The 18,084-nt window shown below is 42.0% G+C and overlaps 1 protein-coding gene across 1 annotated transcript in view; it reads right to left on the bottom strand.

The window, feature by feature from the left end:
- alkbh1 (alkB homolog 1, histone H2A dioxygenase) overlaps positions 1-18,084 on the bottom strand; it is a 37,082-nt gene that overhangs the window by 13,693 nt on the left and 5,305 nt on the right. Inside the window, exon 2 of the mRNA XM_078562080.1 lies at positions 3,056-3,164. Coding sequence (XP_078418206.1) covers positions 3,056-3,164 — 109 coding nt within the window. The remainder of the gene's footprint in view (positions 1-3,055; positions 3,165-18,084) is intronic.

Genomic DNA, 18,084 nt, shown 5'->3' with positions numbered 1-18,084 from the left:
TTTACACTAAAACATTTTCAAATGATACATGGCCAAGTCTATTTGTTTCTGTTAAAAGCAAAATACTGCAGATGCTGGAAATCTGAAATAAAAACTGAAAATGCTGGAAAAACTCAGCAGGTCTGGCAGCATCTGTGGAGAGAAACAGAATTAACGTTTTGAGTCTGTATGATTCTTCTTCACTCTGTCTCTGTAACTGGAACTCTACATCTCCCCCCGACCACCTACCCATAGCAGCAGGCTGGAAAATTAGATGGAATGGCAGGGTGTGCCGTACCCTTCGCCTAACTACCTCCTTTTGAATTTCACCAGCAGCGGGGTAGATGTTGGGCGGCTCACTGTCCTTGGGCCAATTCAGGCCACTTGAGGGCCTCTTCCCACCATGCTGGTATTTTACTAGCGGTTGGGGGGGGGGGGAGGTGCCCAAGCCACATGGTGAGGCTACCTGGTAATTTGTTGGTAGCCTTGCTGTGGTTGGGAGGGGGGGGTGGGAGTGTCAGAGCCCTTCTGGCCAAAGGAGTCTCCCTCCAGTGAAAAGGGCTCCCACCCCACTTGAAGACCACCCCCTTGCCAGGGCCTGCCTCACCGGCCCTGGTGAGGTTGCTCCACCTGCCTTACAGCCTAGCCTCCTCCATGACTGCAGTGCCAGCCATGGCCACCACTCCCAGTGGTAGCAAGATCGGGAGAATGGTTGGTCATCTGATTGATCAGCAGTTCCTGAAGGAAGTCACCACCTCAGGCAGTTTCCTGGCGACCATAAAATCCAGTCATGGTTTCCTAGCCCAGTGGAGGCGGGTTCTCCCCTGACTTTTAAGCCAGTGGGCAGGGCCACTGGCTCCATGTTAAATCAAGCTCTCTATCTCCCTTGGGCAAAAATCATGGTTTTTCTCACTTGTGAGGAACCAATACATATGGGATATTAGATAGAAAAGTCATCCTGACAGCACCAGTCAAAAACCAGGCATCTAGCACCAACACAAATTCCTAGCTTATCTGGTCTGGCCATTAATGAATATTTTCAAAACAGTGGGTGCTCAGAAGATCTTCTGCTTTTATTCTGGGTAGATATATATTAGATCATGATAAAAGGTACACAGAGATATAAAGTTATGACCTAGTTTTTAAGGGATGTTCATGCACATCTTTATGTAACATCAAAGTTCAGCCATTAGGATGGTCTTCATGGAACGGTGCTTGCTGAAAAAGAGATTTTCCTCAGCAGACTGTTCTTTTAAACTTGCTCAATTTATAACACACCTCCAATCTACCAGGACAGTGTGGCTAATGTTATTGGAGAAATGTGCTGGAGCAGGTCTAGTGCTGAGCACCCTTGGACTGACTAAAATTAGACTTCTTGTCAATGTATGTAGGGGCGAGAATAATCAGTCTTGGGGGTGGTGGGGGGGATAGTGTGGGGAAGGCACTTTATTTCTGTTTTTGTTACCCAGTGCAACCATTATGTATTCTCAGCTACTATTGTACCCTGGTGCTAGGACAGATTTAAAGTAAGTGGCAAAAGAAACAGAAGTGATATGAGAAAAAACTTTTTCACGTAGCGAGTGATAAAGATCTGGAATGCAATGCCTGAGAGGGCAGCGGAGGCAGGTTCAATCGAAGCATTCAAAAGGGAATTAGACTGTTATCTGAAAAGGAAGAACGTGCAGGGGTATGGGACAAGATTCTCTCTCTCTCTTGTGCGTGCTCTCTCTCTCGTGCGCTCATTTGGAGAGCTGGTGCAGGCATGGTGGGCAGAATGGCCTCCTTCTGCACGTAAAAATTCTGTGATTATGTGCTTCTATTTATAAAATCCAAAAAACTTGACTCTTTTTAATGGCTTTATCTACTGACACGCTACTGTACAGGTTAACATTCACACTCCTCTCCTGGCATTCTAAATTTGGATTCTCACCCTCTTGTACTCTCACAATAGAAGTCCTTTACATTTCTCAGAGTGATCATTAGAACCTTTCAAGGTCCTGAAGGATAAGAAACTGCTTCTTGCTTCCATGCAACTAGTGTACTCTTTCAGAAATAAGAGGTATTTGATTTAGTATTTGGAAAGCAGAATTTTTGGAAACGCAGTTTATTTCAAAAAATACACAAAATATAAGCAGAGTGATGAAGCCACAAAATATAATTGCTACCGTTTTATAAGTGACTGAAATAAATATTTTCCACTATTCTCTTCTCGATGATATAGTACATAGCTTTTCACTATTATTTAATCTAGAATCCAGAAGAAAGAGACTGAGTGAGCATGTGCGGGAGAGAGAGCGCGAGTGGGCGAGAGAGTACGAGCGGGCAAGAGAGTGCAATCGAGCGTGGGAGAGAGAGGGAGAGCTCGAGCGCACGGGCGTCCGTGGAAGAGAGAGAGGGAGAGCGTGCCTGGGAGAGAGAGAGTTCGTAAGTGTGAGTGGGAGAGAGAGTGAGTGTGCGGGAAGGAGAGCGCGAGAGGGAGAGGATGATAGAGAGAGCGTGAGAGAGGAGAGCGATAGACTGTTAATGCCCCAGATTCAATAATGACATCTATCAACAGCAAGACAAGCTCAGTCATCTGGATAAGTACAAAGTAAAAGGTCTGATGGAACATTATTCTGAGATAAACTGAGAGCCTAAGAAAGGATTGACCAAGGATAGCAGAACACTATTCCCTACAGCTGATGCAGAAAACTGCACTAAATCTATTGCGACATCAATTTCCTACTTGCAGGCAGCCCAGTCACCTGGACAGTGCCTGCTGTTCCAAGAGCAATGTTGCCTGACTCTCGCAATCTTCATTCAAAAGCCCAGGGTAATCTTGTACAATATATTTCCCAGCTTTCAAAGAGCCAGCACAGGCACGATGGGCCAAGTAGCCTCCTTCTGTGCTGTATGATTCTATTCATGTTTATTTTGAAACTGCAAAGTGAGGGGTCTCCATTACCAGATTCAGCTGCTGCAGGATATGGGCCTGGTCAGGCTGATCATTTGAAGACACATGTACAGTAATTCCATTCATATTTCACTGGCAATGATAGGGTGCTATGATGTGCTTGGGTCGGATGATGTACAGTACCTGGATAGCCATCTAAACTATAAGCTTTCCATTTGCAAACTGGCTGCAGTCCAGCTTTACAGGCATCCTGGTCACTGATGGAGGTCACATTAAGTGGTGCGATCAATACCTGCAAGGGAAAGAAGAGGTTACACAATGATTTGGCAGATCACTGGAATTATTAAAGTGATTATTGAACATTGTATTCCCTTGATATAGAAGATTAACGAGTGATCAAATTGAGGTGTTTACGTTGATTAAAGGACTTGATAGGGTAGATAGAAAGAAACTATTTCCTCTTTTGGTGGAGTCCAGAATATGGAGCATAATCTTAAAATTTAAGCCAGGCTGTTCAGGGATAAAATCAGGGAGCACTTCCTCACATAGGTGATCGGGAAACTCTGGAACCCTGTTAAGGATATGTCAATCAGCCATAATCTAACCGAATGGTGGAACAGGTTTGAAGGGCTGAATGATTACTCCTGTTCCACCTTCCTAAAGCACAGGGTCACTTAGGATATACCACACAGAAACAGGCAATTCATACCAATCAGTCCACGCTAGTATTTATGCTCCACTCGAGTCTCTTCCTGTTTTTCCCTGTGTAACTCTATCAGCATAATTTGCTATTCTCAACTCCCTCAAGTACTCATCTAGCCTCCCTTTAAATGCATCTATACCTTTCGCTTAAACCACTCCATGCGGTAGCGAGTTTCACAATCTCACCCCTCTCTGGGTAAAGAAGTTTCTTCTGAATTCCCTATTTCATTTCTTGGCAACTATCTTAAGTTGATGGCCTCTAGGTTTGTTCTTCCCCCAAGTGGAAACATTCTCTCGGAGTCTACTCTTCCAAAACCTTTCATAACTTTAAAGATCTCTATTACGTCACCATCAGCCTTTTCTTTTCAAGAGAGGCCTAGCCTGTTCATTCTGCTCTGATTGAGATGACCATACATTTCTGGTATCATCCTTGGAAATCTCTTATGTACCCTCTCCAGTGCCTCTGTAGTTTTCTTATAATATGGCAACCAGAATTATACTCAGTACTCCAGGTGTGGTCTAACTAAGGTTTGATACAAGTTTTTAAAATATTTTCGTATATGGGATGTGGGTGTTGCTGGCTAGGCCAATATTTAAAGCCCATCCCTAATTGCCCTTGAGAAGGTGGTGGTGAGCTGCCTTCTTGAACTGCTGCAGTCCACGTGGTATAGGTACACCCATAGTGCTGTTAGGGAGGAAGTTCCAGGATTTTGACCCATTAACAGTGAAGGAACGGCGATATAGTTCCAAGTCAGGATGGTGTGTGATTTGGAGAGGAACTTGGAGGTGGTGGTGTTCCCATGCATCTGCTGCCTTTGTCCTTCTAGGTGGTAGAGGTTGCGGGTTTGAAATTTAGCATAACTTCTTTACTTTTCAATTTTATTTCTCTAGAAATAAATCCTAGTGCTTAAATTTGCTTTTTCCCCGATGACCTTGTTAACCTATGTTGCTACTTTTAGTGATCTGTATCTATGTACTTAAGACACTTATTTTCTAAGTAAATGCAATCTCTTTATTTTTCTTTCCAAAATGTAATACCATACATTTATGTTGCTTGCCAGTTGTATGGGCATTCATTTGTCAATTGTATTCAATTGCATTTCAAGACTATTCTAAATACATTTTGTGTTACTGCACAACAATTGGTTTGTTTACTGCAAATATCTCTACCATTCATCAGACTCAGAATGAAAGAGCCCTAGTTATTAAAGGACTTGTTTCTATTTTTCATCGATGCTTACGTATGGGCCATGTGACTGCAATAGCCCAGCCATGAACATCCAGTTGAATTGTTTCAATGCTGACAATTTCACACAGCAGCATTGATGGGACTTCTGATTTAGTGTGAACTCTTGCCATGAATTGGAAATTTTAAAAAATGTACTAAAAAACTACAGCCAGATGGAATTAGTAACGCAGAAGAGGGAGAAGTAATATTGACTGAATGGAACTGCTTATTAAAAACTGGGCATTTCATGAATTAGCTTATTTTTGAATTAGGCAGTAGGAAAAAGAAAAAGTGAAAAACTCTTGATGGCCACTATGCCATTTACCATCCGATACTGAAAAGGTCAAATACATTTCCTGCTAATATTGATTCTTTTTTCATGCTATTCTCAGAAATTCTACATGTTGACAGCAAGAGAGCAAAATCTACCTCGTGGTGTAAAAATTAGTGTTGATAAACGGTGGAAGGTTTCACTCTGTACCCTGAGGTGATGTCTCAATCAATGAGTGCAGGCTACCTGAGCCACCAAGCAGTACAATGTTGAAGGAAGATCAGTAACAGATCCTACACTGTGGCCCTTCTGCTGTCAGATCCAATTTGGCAGCTGCAAGAACAACATGACATCAAGGAACAAGGGCCAATATTCAGTAACATCCAAGGTTGCTGCAATAGAAATTGGGGATTATCTTTCTCCCCTATTCCCAAACACTATAAATGTTGAGATCATTGACTCCAGCATCCCTGAATTAAAAATAAACCTCTACATCGCTATAAAAATACACATGTTTGACGGATGAGAAATGGTACTGCATTCGCACCATCTTTTCTTTTTGGAAAAATATACTTTATTCATAAAATATCTGAAAGAACATTACAAGACATTTCAAAATGGACATCACAAAAAGTGCAATCATATTCAAGTTTTCCACATAGATCATGAGGTGCTTCAATACAATCAATGAATATTACAGACATTTCAACCTGGACATTACAGTCAGTCAGACAGTGCAATGGTATTTAAGCTATCCACACAGATCATGTCGCACTCTGAGGTGCTCCAGTACAATTGTGATACATGTAGTATTCACTGCATACATTCAATGTGAATCATATAACCTGAGGGGTTTATACAATTCCCAGCCCCTTGGTGCGCTATGGCAGAAAGGTCTTAGACAGCGACCTTTCCCCATTACGCCTTTGTGGTGGCTGCCCCAAACTTTAGAGCATCCCTCAGCACGTAGTCCTGGACCTTGGAATGTGCCAGTGTGCAACACTTAGTCAGGGACAACTCTTTCTACTGAAAGACCAATAAGTTTCGAGCAGAGCAAAGAGCATCTTTCACCAAGTTGATGATCCCCCAGCTGCAGTTGATGTTTGTCTTGGTCTGTGTCCCTGGGAACAACCCGTAGAGTACAGAGTCACAGAACTTGGGATGAACCTCGCCAAAAACCACCGCATCTCTCTCCAGACCTTCTTTACTAAGGCACATTCCACAAGGAGGTTAACAACGGTCTCTTCCCCACCACAGCCCACCCCGCACAAGGGCAACGTGCAGAGGGGGTGAGACTCCTGGTATGACCTTTCTCACCAGCAGCCAAGCTATGTCTTGGTGCTGATGGTGGATCCTGTCAGATGGTTCCATGAGCAGACTGTCAAAGTCATTTGGCAGAATGCCTCAACATCAGAACTTTCCAACTGCATTCACACCATCACTTATCTGCTTTTTAAAAAACGGTTAATCAAGAGGTGACAGATCATTTGAGGCTTTGCACAACATGGATGCAGGATACATAACAAGGTTGAATGGGTGAACAACCACATCCATAGGAGTATAGGAAGTAGATATTGCAATAATAAAAAATAATTTATGAATAATTAAATTAATTTTTAATGCAGCCCCATCACCTCTACGATAAGTGAAGCACAGAAACAATTATTCTTCACTGAAGTGTCAAACACAGAGATACACACAATTCCTTGGTTTTTAGGGAACTCAAGTTTCCCGCAGATGTTAGCCCAATTCTCTGCAGTGGGCAATGAAAGGCCAAACTAGTGGTAAAAGAATGAGTGTGTGGCTATGGAATTAAATGACAGGAAATGCCAAATCCTGCGTCAGGATCAATCTAATCACTTATTGGCAAACAATCGAAGAGAGTCTTGATGCTAGTGGGATTTAGTGGATCACAAGAATAATGTTCTAAGTAGAAATATTTGACTTTTAAAAAGGCACAAGCTGTGCCTGAAATAGAGGAAGATTTTCATGCACCATCCTGCTTTGATGTAACAGTATTGAGCTACCAAATGATTGAAGAACAGAAATAGACTGTCTTCACCCTCGGTGTCTCAAAGTAGTCTGAACAATTCTGTTAGAACTGTTAGAGATGATATTTTCACACCAGTGCTGGATTAAATTAACCATATACAAGAGCTCAGGGTGCACATGACTTTTCTAAATGGTTCATGCTGTGCTTTCAGTATATATCAGTATACTCTTATATTGGAACTGTTTGGCGCTAGGTCTTCAACCTAATAAATCTGTTAATAATCTGTTACTGCCTTGCACATCTCTATAGCTTTTAAAAGTGTCTGGCATCACACATTTCTAAGCACGTCACCATCACAATGATATCCATCAAATCTATGTTCATGTGTATCTCATTCGCCCTGTGCTTTGGTTGATGGTTTAACCTTGATATTTTGCCCATTATCTGTGGTTTCTTCAAGGCTCTACCTTCCACTCTGCTCTTCCTTCAAATTAAGATAAACTTTGTAGCACTTGTCAACCAATTGCATTTCCTCTTAGGCGGAGGGCACCAATCTAAATTCAGAAAATTATTTCAGATTGCGCACCCACAGTATTCATAATAGCAATTTCCGGTGTATTGCATTGGCTGAATTACTACACCTTGCTCTCTATGACTTTCAATGAAGTTGTGTAAGCATTGTCCCTTTCAATTATTGATATCTAGCTTCATATTTTCTGTTCCCATTGAGTGATCATCTCTAATTCCATCTTTAGTCTTTCTTTGTCTGCTGAATGTTTTGGTCTCACTATTTCCTTTGACCTGAAGTTAAACTCTTACACTTCTTCCATTGCTGAAGTTGCTTCCAAAAAGCCCACCTTCCAATCACTTCAAATCTGAACAGCTCTTAACTGTTTAGGACAGGCAGAGCAAGTGAGGGGTGGACAGAGTGAACAGCTCCAAGGTAGAGAATGACCGTAAGCCAGTCTTCCACTTGCCAGTCGTGCATTAACGAATGCTCCTGGAAGAGTACTACGGGTATTGTGTCTCCCTACAATGTCAGTGAGGAAATAATACGTTGATAAATACACACCAAATAAATGAAGGTAACTAGGAAGGATGATCGTGCACATGTGAAAAATGGCAGAGATGGGGGAAAAGATACGTTTCTAAGGATGACAATTAACATTATTCACACAAAAGAAATGCTGTGCATCTATTACTTTCTGTGCTAATTTCTTAAACTGGAAAGAATCTTCTTAATTGGTAAAAGCAAAGATGATGGTGCTGTAAGGTTTACCATCAGTGCACAAGACAAAGTATTTTTAGAGAAATAATCTTTAAAATGTTTTTTGTCTTTTTAAAGTTTAGACCATCTAGACAGCCAACCGGCAAAGAAACCAATTATACTGAACATCCCTACAGGGAATTCAGCATGCACGAATTAAAGGAAGCAATGAAGGAATATTACAGCCTCAGTAAAATGCAAGTGCACATTATGCAAGGCAATCATAACCTTGCAAAAGCACAGTTTAAAATTAGATTAGGTTGCAACAGTGTTCAACTACAGGCTGGATGTAATTATGATAGAGTATATAAAGGTGATAATTTACAGTGGCTCAAGTAGATTGAAAAAGAATAGTCACAACTGGAACTTCTCTTAAAAATTAAAATAATTACAAACAACGATTAACCTTAAACACTTTTGGTTTATACGACTGCTGATGGGATTAAATCAGTAGAACTGGTGTGGTGGAGATGCTGAGCCAATATGGAAGGAGGAACACTGATCAATGGTCTAAGTCACTCGGGTTCCTGTGCAGGCCGCACCCAAGTTGGCCCCTTTAAATTACTGTGTGTACACAACCGCACAAAAAAAAATTAAAGGGGCTGTGCACCTAAACAAATTAGCCGTGTACTCCAAAGAAAAATTAGAGGATATGTTGACACTAATATAGATATGACCATTAACCCATGATGTTGCAGTGACTGCTATGATACTGCATGTTTAGCTCAAGTTGCCATATTTCTTCTGCAGAACTATTTTAACTAATGAAATTTTAACTAATGAAATCAACAAAAATTAAGTCTTTACAGTAACGTTATCCAAATGAGAAAAGAAATAAGGAATGCAAATCCCTTAAAACCAAATAATCTCCTAAAGCAGGTCATTTTATTTTAATAGAGATTACTCTAGAGATAGTTTAGATTAAGTGTTTTTGAATTAGTTTAATTTAAAAAATACTGGCAGGCATGATGAATGAGGACATCCTTTCAATCCAAGACAGGGTCAAAAGAAAGACTCAGGGATGACTACCTTCTATCAGTTGGCTGTAAGGTTCCTGCTTACATGAGCGTGCACAGGGAACCTAGGTTCTGATGGATGCCAGTGCATAGCCTAAAATTCCCCAGAATTGACTATTTTATTCAGAGAGGTTCTGTGCAATGTGAAAATGCTTTACTTTATTGGGGAAAAAAAAAGGGAGGGCCAAGAACCATAGGATGCACATTATTGACATTAAAAAAAGCAAAAAAGTTAGGAAGTAGTGATTAGTTGACAACAAACTCAGAATTTAAAAGTGTAAAAATCGAGAAGGAAGTGATAAAAGCTTTGGAAGCTCATAGTGATAGAGGAATCTTCAATCAGAAGGCAGGTTTTATCTTGTATTTTGTCCAGATGTGTGAGAGGTGTAAGAACTTCCATTGATGTTAAGAGATCGCAAGAATTAGGAGCAGTAGACCATGCAGCCTCTCGAGTGTGCTCTGCCAGTCGATAAGATCATGGCTGATCTGATTGTGGCCTGAATTCCTCTTGCCTGTCTTCTCCTCATAAATAGCCTTCGACTCCCTTGTCCATCAAAAATCAATCCTACTCAGCCTTGAATATAACCAATGACACAGCCTCCACTGTTCTCTGGGGAAGAGAATTCCACAAACTAATGACCGTCAAAGAAAAAAAATTATTCTCATTTCAGTCTTAAATGGGAGGCCCCTTAATTTTTAAACTGTGGTCCTTAGTTCTAAACTCCTCGACAAGGGGAAACATTTTCTCAGCATCCATCCAGAAATAGCCTGCCTTAGTGTCAACACTTGAAAGTGATAGTTCTGTTGGTAAAGGTGTTTTTGTATGTCAAAACATACACAATCAGGAAGTAATACTTCTATGTGGAAACACGCTCTGAGAGGCTTCTTAATCAAACAAAACAAATTTTATTTACACAACAGCTTCTGTGGTTGCTTGTATCCAGCCAGCCCCTCATACAACCAATTTCTATGGAGCTCTTCCCCTAGAATTTATTTCCGCCACGCTAGCTACACATTGGTTGGACAAATCACGTGACCCCTACTCAGTCGAACTGATCTTAAAGTGACAGTCATCACATTCCTCCCCCGTAGTTCTTTTGTACATTTTTCCGTTAACAATTGCTTTATATAATTGAACCAAGAATTTTCTGAATTCTAGAAATAATTACATATATTGTTAGCCCAGACTTCAATTACATAATTTATAACTATGGGGTCTATTGTATGTATTAAGTCTTTGGAGTGGATTTTGAATTCGCGTCGAATGGCATAGTTAGAGAGGTTGTGAGGCTGCTTCTACTGGATCGGCATTTTCTGGAACTGTACTAACGGGTACTTCCTTTGGTACAGACAATTCATTATCATTAATTTCCACAGGGATGTCTGTGACGTTTATTACAGGTCGACCAGAATCTTCGATACCACCAAGTGTTGGTGAACCTGTGTGTAACACTGACTGTGGGAGTGCCTCTCTACGCCTCAAGTGGTCAATGTGCTTCCGAACGATCCTTCCCTCTATTTTCACTTGATACGAAAGGGGTCTGGTCTCAGAGGCTACCGTTCCAGGAATCCACCCAGGACCGCTACCGAAGTTTTTCACGTACACATTTTCATTGGTCGAGAGCTTCCTAGATCTACTGTGAGAATCATGACTCGTCTTCTGGTTGCACTGACTTGACTCTACCCTCCCCTGCAAATTTGGAAACACAAGACTTAACCTCGTCCTGAGATGACATTTAACGAACAGTTCAGCAAGAGGAACACCTGTCGTTGCGTGTGGGGTGGTGCGGTAACTCAGCAGAAAACGTGAGACTCTTGTAGCTAAAAAGATCCACCTGATAGTTTTTTCATACCAGATTTACAAGTTTGGATGGCTCTCTCGGCTAAGTTGTTTGATGCTGGGCTATAGGGCGCTGTCTTTGTGTGTTTTATACCATTGAAGTTTTGAAACTGCACTCGTGAACACTGTCCCATTATCAGACATAATTACTTCAGGCAAACCATGGAGCTGCAAAACAGTACCGCGGGATTTCAATGGTCGCTATCGATGTTGGTGTTTTCACCTCAAGAATTTCTATCCATTTGGAGTGTGCATCAATTACTTAGTCCTTTATTCATAAATGGTCCTACATAATTAACATGGATGCCGACCCATGGGCAGCCAGGCCATTCACAAGGGTGTAGTGGAGCTGTGGTTGGCAGGTTTTGCTGCAACTGGCAATGTTAGCAGTGCCTTACCAGGTTTTCAATATCAGTGTCGATTCCAGGCCACCATACATAACTCCTGGCTAGCATTTTAATTTTTGAGATACCAGGGTGGCCACTGTGTAGTTCCATCAGGAGTAGCTCCCTGCCTGGCACAGGAATGACCACTCGCACTCCCCATAACACACTACCATCTTGACAACTGAGTTCATGTTTACGGATGGAGTAGGGTTTCATGGCCTCTGAAACAGCCTCATTTCCCCTTCCCGTAAGGACTTTATCTCCGGATAAATTCTGGAGAACAGTGGATCCCGACTGGTCCAGGTTTTGATTTGTTTTGCACAGACTGGTAGCATATCCACAAAGTTTAAGGCCAAGATAATTTCTTGAGGAATAGGTGTACATGTAATACTTTCTCTCAAGGGCAGGTGACTCAGTGTCCATATTCGCAGTATGAACCCCAGTCAGTGTTTAAAGGTATATATTCGTATGTGGCCAGGATCAATGCCCGCCTCTGAATCCTCGCAGAGGCTATTGGTGGAATAGCCTTGTCCTCCTTAAAAAGGCCCAACATGGTCTGAAACAATAGTGAAGTGTCTCCCATGTAGATATTGATGGAATAAACTCATCCAACTCAAGCTGTTGGCAGGCATGACTGATGTCCAGCTTGGTATATGACTGGTTCCCAGCCAGTTTTGCATAAAGATCTTCGATTCATGGATGAGGATATTTGTCCAGCTTTGCAGCCTGATTGATGGCTTGTTTTTAAATCACCTCAAATGCGGATAGTCTTGTCGGGCTTCAAGATGGGAACGAAGGACACAACCTATTTCGAAAACGGAACTGGCTGCATAATACCTAGTTCTTTTAACCTCTTTAGTTCAACAAACACTTTCTCACACAGGGCATATGGTACCAGTCTAGCTCTGAAAAATCGGGGAGTGGCTTCCGGGTCCATGTAGATTTTGCCATGTAAGCCCTTAATTTTGTCTAACTCGTCCCGGAAGACACTGTCATATTTTTTAACAATTCTGACAACCCCCCTGTCTTTATCTGGAAAATGTCAGTCTAATTTAGCTTTATTTTCTTGAGCCAGTCACAGCCCAGAAGGCTTGGTCCTTCACCCATTACTACTATGATAGGTAGCTGGGCAGACTGCTGTCCATAGCTTACTGGTGCAATGGTGGTACTCCTCACCTTTACTTCTTCTCCAGTGTATGTTTTCAGCTTGGCTGAAGTGCTCTCTAAATTTAAAGGCTGGGCAGCCCCTCTCAAATACTGGAGTATGTGCTCGTCCTTTATCTACTTCCAAACTCAGAGGTCTCCCACTTACACGGAGAATTACGATGATTGGGTCGGGCTTAACATCCTTGAGGTTGAAAAGTGAGTAAATATCAGACTTACTGTTACCAGGGTCTTCCACACTGTGTACTTGTAACATATTTTTGGGTTGGCTATTCAGCTGCCTGGACCTAGCCCGGCATTGTCTCCTCAAGTGTCCCTTTTTTCCCCAGAATAATGGCACTCAGCCTCCCTAAATCGACAAGACTCAGGAGTGTGATTACTCCCGCATCGATAACATTGGACCTTAGGAATCGCTGCCTGACTGCCTCTGCTGTATCTTTAGTTCTGTAGATTACTGGAACGGTTTCCTTTTTAAAAATTCATTCACAGGGTGTGGGGTTCGCTGGCTGGGCCAGCATTTATTGCCCATCTCTAGTTGCCCATGAGAAGAGGCTTCGGCTGATTTGGCGCCACAGCTGGCTGCCGATTCCCACCCTAATTGGTGTCCTGCGGTTCCAATGCATCTGCCTCAGTGCTTTCCTTGCAAGTGCAATCGCCATTGCACATTTCAAATCAATTTCAACTTCCGCTAAGAACCGACATTGTACGGCATCGTTATACACACCACAGACTAATCAATCCCACAGCATATCACTTAGGGTCGTACCAAAATTGCAATGCTCTGATAATTGTTTGAGTTTCTCAATGTATATCGTGATTGATTTCCCTGGGGCTTTCACTCGCGAATTAAACTTAAAGCGTTGCATTATGACTGAAGGTGTCAGTTGGAAATGACCCTTAAGTAGATCCACAAACTCACTGAATTATTTGGAGTCAAATGCTCTTGGAGTGGTAAGGCTGCAGATCAGACTGTAAGTCTGGCTTCCACAAACGCTCAGAAAGTTCGCCTTACGCTTCCTCTCATCCCTTATTTCATTTGCCTGAAAGTAGAATCCAAGGTATTGACCCCATTCCTCAGCAGAGGAGTCGAATGGGTCTATCAGGCCAAAAAGAGGCATCTTGGTGAGTAATATAATTTCCTATTCACAGTCGTTGATTAAACACGATCCTCACAGATGCAGGCGGGAGGCAGTGCCAGGATAGTTTTTCCTTATTGCTAAATGTAGAAACACGCTCTGAGAGGCGTCAAAACAAAACAAACTTTATTTACACGAGAGCTTCTGTGGCTGCTTGTATCTAGTCAGCCTCTCATACAACCATTTTCTTGGGAACTCTTCCCCATGAATTTATTTCTCCCGCATTAGCTACACATTGGCTGAATAAATCACGTGACCCCTACTCAGTCGAACTGATCTGGAAGACACCTTGCATTTATATGGCACCCTCAACATAGTAAAACTTCCCAAGACACTTCGCAGGAGCCTAACCAGATAGAAATCAACGCAGAGTCAAAGAAGGAAACATTATGAAAGATAAAGGAAAAAGGGCAAAAAAGGAAGACGTATATTTATATAGCCCTTTTCATGACCACTGGATGTCTCAGCTTTACAGCGCTTTATATTTGAAGTGTAGTCACTGTTGTAATGTAGAAAATGCGGCAGCTGATTTGTGCTTGGCAGACTCCCACAAGCAGCAATGTGATAATGACCAGATTATGTGTTTTTGTGATGTTGATCAAGGGATAAATAATGGCCAGGACACTGGGGATAACTTCCCTGCTCTTTTTCAAAATAGTGCCATGGGACCTTTTACGTCCTCTCAAGCAGGTTTAACGTCTCATCTGAAAGACAGCCCCTCCAATAGTGCAGCACTCCCTCAGTACTGGCACTGGAGTGTCAGCTTTGATTTTTGTATTCAAGCCCTGGAGTGGGACTTGAACCCAGAACCCTGTGATTCAGGGATGAGAACTCTACCAATTGAGCCATGGCTGACAAGTATGTTTGAAGCAGTGTCTTAAAGGAGGAAAAATAAGTGGAGAGACAGAGACGAATTCCAGAGTTATAAGGCCAGAAGTATATAAGAACATACGAACTAGGAGCAGGAGTAGCAATTCAGCCCCTCGAGCCTGCCCCACCATTCATTACGATCATGGCTGATCTCATTTTGGCCTCAACTTCAATTTCCCGCCCTCTCCGCATAACCTTTCAACCCATTACTAATTAAAAATCTGTCTATCTCCTCCTTAAATTTATTCAGCGTCCTGGCATCCACTGCACTCTGAGGTAGTGAATTCCACAGATTCACGACCCTTTGAGAAAAGTAATTCCTCCTCATCTCTGATTTAAATCTACCACCCCTTATCCTAAAACTATGGCCTCTCGTTCTAAGATGCCCCACAAGGGGAAGCATCTGCTCCACGTCTACTTTGTCTATCCCCTTTAGCATCTTATCTACCTCAATTAGATCTCTTCTCATCCTTGTAAACTCTAGCGAGTATAGGCCTAAACTACGCAATCTCTCCTCATAAGACAAGCCTCGCATCTCTGGAATCAATCTAGTGAACCTCCTCTGAACCGCCTTCAGTGCAACTACATCCTTCCTCAAGTAAGGGGGCCAAAACTATGCACAGTACTCCAGGTGCGGTCTCACCAATGCCTTGTACAGTTGTAACAACACTTCCCTATTTTTATACTCTATTCCTTTAGCAATAAATGCCAAAATTCCATTTGCCTTCCTTATTACCTGCGGTGCCTGCATACTAGCTTTCAGCGATTCATGCACGAGGACACCCAGATCCCTCTGCACTGAAGCATTCTGAAGTTTCTCTCCATTTAAATAATAAGTCGCCTTTTTATTCTTCTGACCAAAATGGATAACCTCACACTTATCCATGTTAAACTCCATCTGCCAAATTTTGGCCCATTCACCTAACCTGTCCATATCCATTTGTAAATTTCTTATTTCTTCATTGCAACTTACTTTCCCACCAATTTTGGTGTCAAATATCAGTTGAATTGCAGTGGAATGGGAATGGAAAAATGCAAACTGCAGCTGACCTTTTTGACAGTCGCTCAAATCAACTTTTGGTTGGCTCAAGTAACTTACCCCACTAGGGCTATCTGTACCTTGCTTGTCCTGCTTTCTACCCTTAATTAGCACATTCCTTAGATAATATCACCACCTTCGACACCTCTTTGTCCTTTTGTCTATCTCCACCTATCACTGGCCCTCTATCCAGCTCTACTTGTCCCACCCCCCTTTAAACCAGCTTATATTTCACCTCTTTTCTATTTTTACTTAGTTCTGTTGAAGAGTCATACTGACTCAAAATGTTAACTGTGCTTCTCTCCGCAGATGCTGCCAGACCTGCTGAGTTTTTCCAGGTATTTTTATTTTTAACTTACTTCACTGATTGTTTCCTTTCACTAAAGTTCTCTGGTACAAAGTTAGACAGAAAAACAACAGGACACAAAAGAGCAAATGTAGCAGAGGGTAATGAAAAATTCAGATAGGAAGGATATTCATTCATTGTAAGTAGGAAATTACTGAAAAATGGCACTTGGTCTTTATCATTCAGACCAATGAATGATTCATTCTCTCAGGTTGTAGAAGATTCTGACTTTCCCAAGAGCAGCTAGTAGCCAGATTTTTTTTTCACAGACAGAACAGAGCCTTTGAGGTGTACAAAAGAAAGTTACAACTATACAGTATTGTAGAGAGGTAGACTGGGATGTTTTTACATTTGAAAAGAAGGCCCTGGTAACTACATTTAGCAGAGCTTGTAGTAGCTGTAAATTGGAACCAGCATGGAGAGGTTACATTGCTTTAAACACATTCCAAAAAGTAGCAGATAGACAAACCAAACAGAACCCACAAGCCATGTTCTCAATCACCATTGGTCGTCTATTCACCTGTACAGACTGATATAGAAAACGATAAGCAATGTATTAGGTCCTGTTGAAAGATTGCTTATAGAATATAGGTCAGCTGCTGGAGCAAACTAAGAGAGGTTACTGCTTTACAGCACTGGTCCCAGTAGACATATTTCTATTAAGAACTCCCATGCTTTCACAAACTATTCACATTTTGAGACATTCAGGGAAAGTTGATAAGGTCAGATGTTTTTAGTGTCATATATAGTCAGGATTATAAGTACTCACCTCCTAATCCCTGAAAGCTTCTTCACCAACTATAAGGTTCAAGTCAGAAGCATGATGCACTTACCCATCACTAGCCTGGATGGATTTTTAAAAATAATATTCATTCAATTGGATGTGAATGTCACTGGCTAGGCCAGCATTTGTTGCTCATCCCTAACTGCCCTTGAGAAGGTGGTGATGAGCTGCCTTTTCGAACTGCTGCAGTCCATGTGGTGTACGTACACATAGGGCTGTTAGGGAGGGAGTTCTAGGATTTTGACTCAGGATGTGGCCGAAAACAACCACCCTGAACTGAGCAGTTTGTTTGATTTGCTAGTCTAGAGGATACACTGCAACAACTCACTAAGGTTGTTTTGACAGTACCTCCTTCCATTGCCACTGAGCAGGACAAGAGGAGCATCATCATCCCCTTCTAAGTAACATCACACTGCCTTGGACATATGCTGCTGTTCCTTTATTGTCTCTGGGACTTCCTATCAACATCTTTAATGGGAGCCCCTACACCACAATGACGGCAGGGGAATAGAAAAAAGGCCCAAGGCCATCTTCACTGGGTGACTACTAATGGTCATCACCACTGCCCACATCCTAAGAGCAAAGAAAAATATGTTGCCCTTCAATGTCATTATCCGTCAACATGGTCTTTTTCAAATGTATGCGAATAACATCCAGTTCCATCTCTGTTGTCTGACAGTAATGATGAGCCAAAACTACCTTCCATGGAACAATGAGAACAAGAAGCCATCTTATTTGGTCCCTGTCAAAACCTTATAGCCACTCTTGGCTGCTTTCCCAGGCTGAACCAGGGCGCACAATCTTTCTGTTTGATCCCAAGGGAAACTTCAAGTAGCACGTATGCTCACCAAGCTTACTTCTTTCTACTTCTAAAATGCAGCCTGCCTCTGACCGCAACTCATCAACTAGTTAAACCTTTACCCACCCTATGCCATTTCCAAAACCTTTACCCACACTATATCTCACCATTATTGAGGTCTTGTGGCTCAATAGGTAGAGCTCCTGCCTCTGAACCAGAAACCCTGAGCTTAAATCCCACTTCAGGGCTTGATGGTCACAGGAGGAGTGTACATGATGTGTTTTATGCAGGTTGACAATCAGCCTGATAATCCTTGCAACACTTCCCCACTATTGTCTATAGAGCAAAAAAGTGTCTGAAGATACAAAGTA

Source organism: Cetorhinus maximus, chromosome 18, assembly GCF_964194155.1.
Source record: "Cetorhinus maximus chromosome 18, sCetMax3.hap1.1, whole genome shotgun sequence".
NCBI classification, from domain to species: domain Eukaryota; kingdom Metazoa; phylum Chordata; class Chondrichthyes; order Lamniformes; family Cetorhinidae; genus Cetorhinus; species Cetorhinus maximus.
Note: the sequence above shows the minus strand (reverse complement) of the source record. Positions and strands in the feature narration are given on the sequence as shown.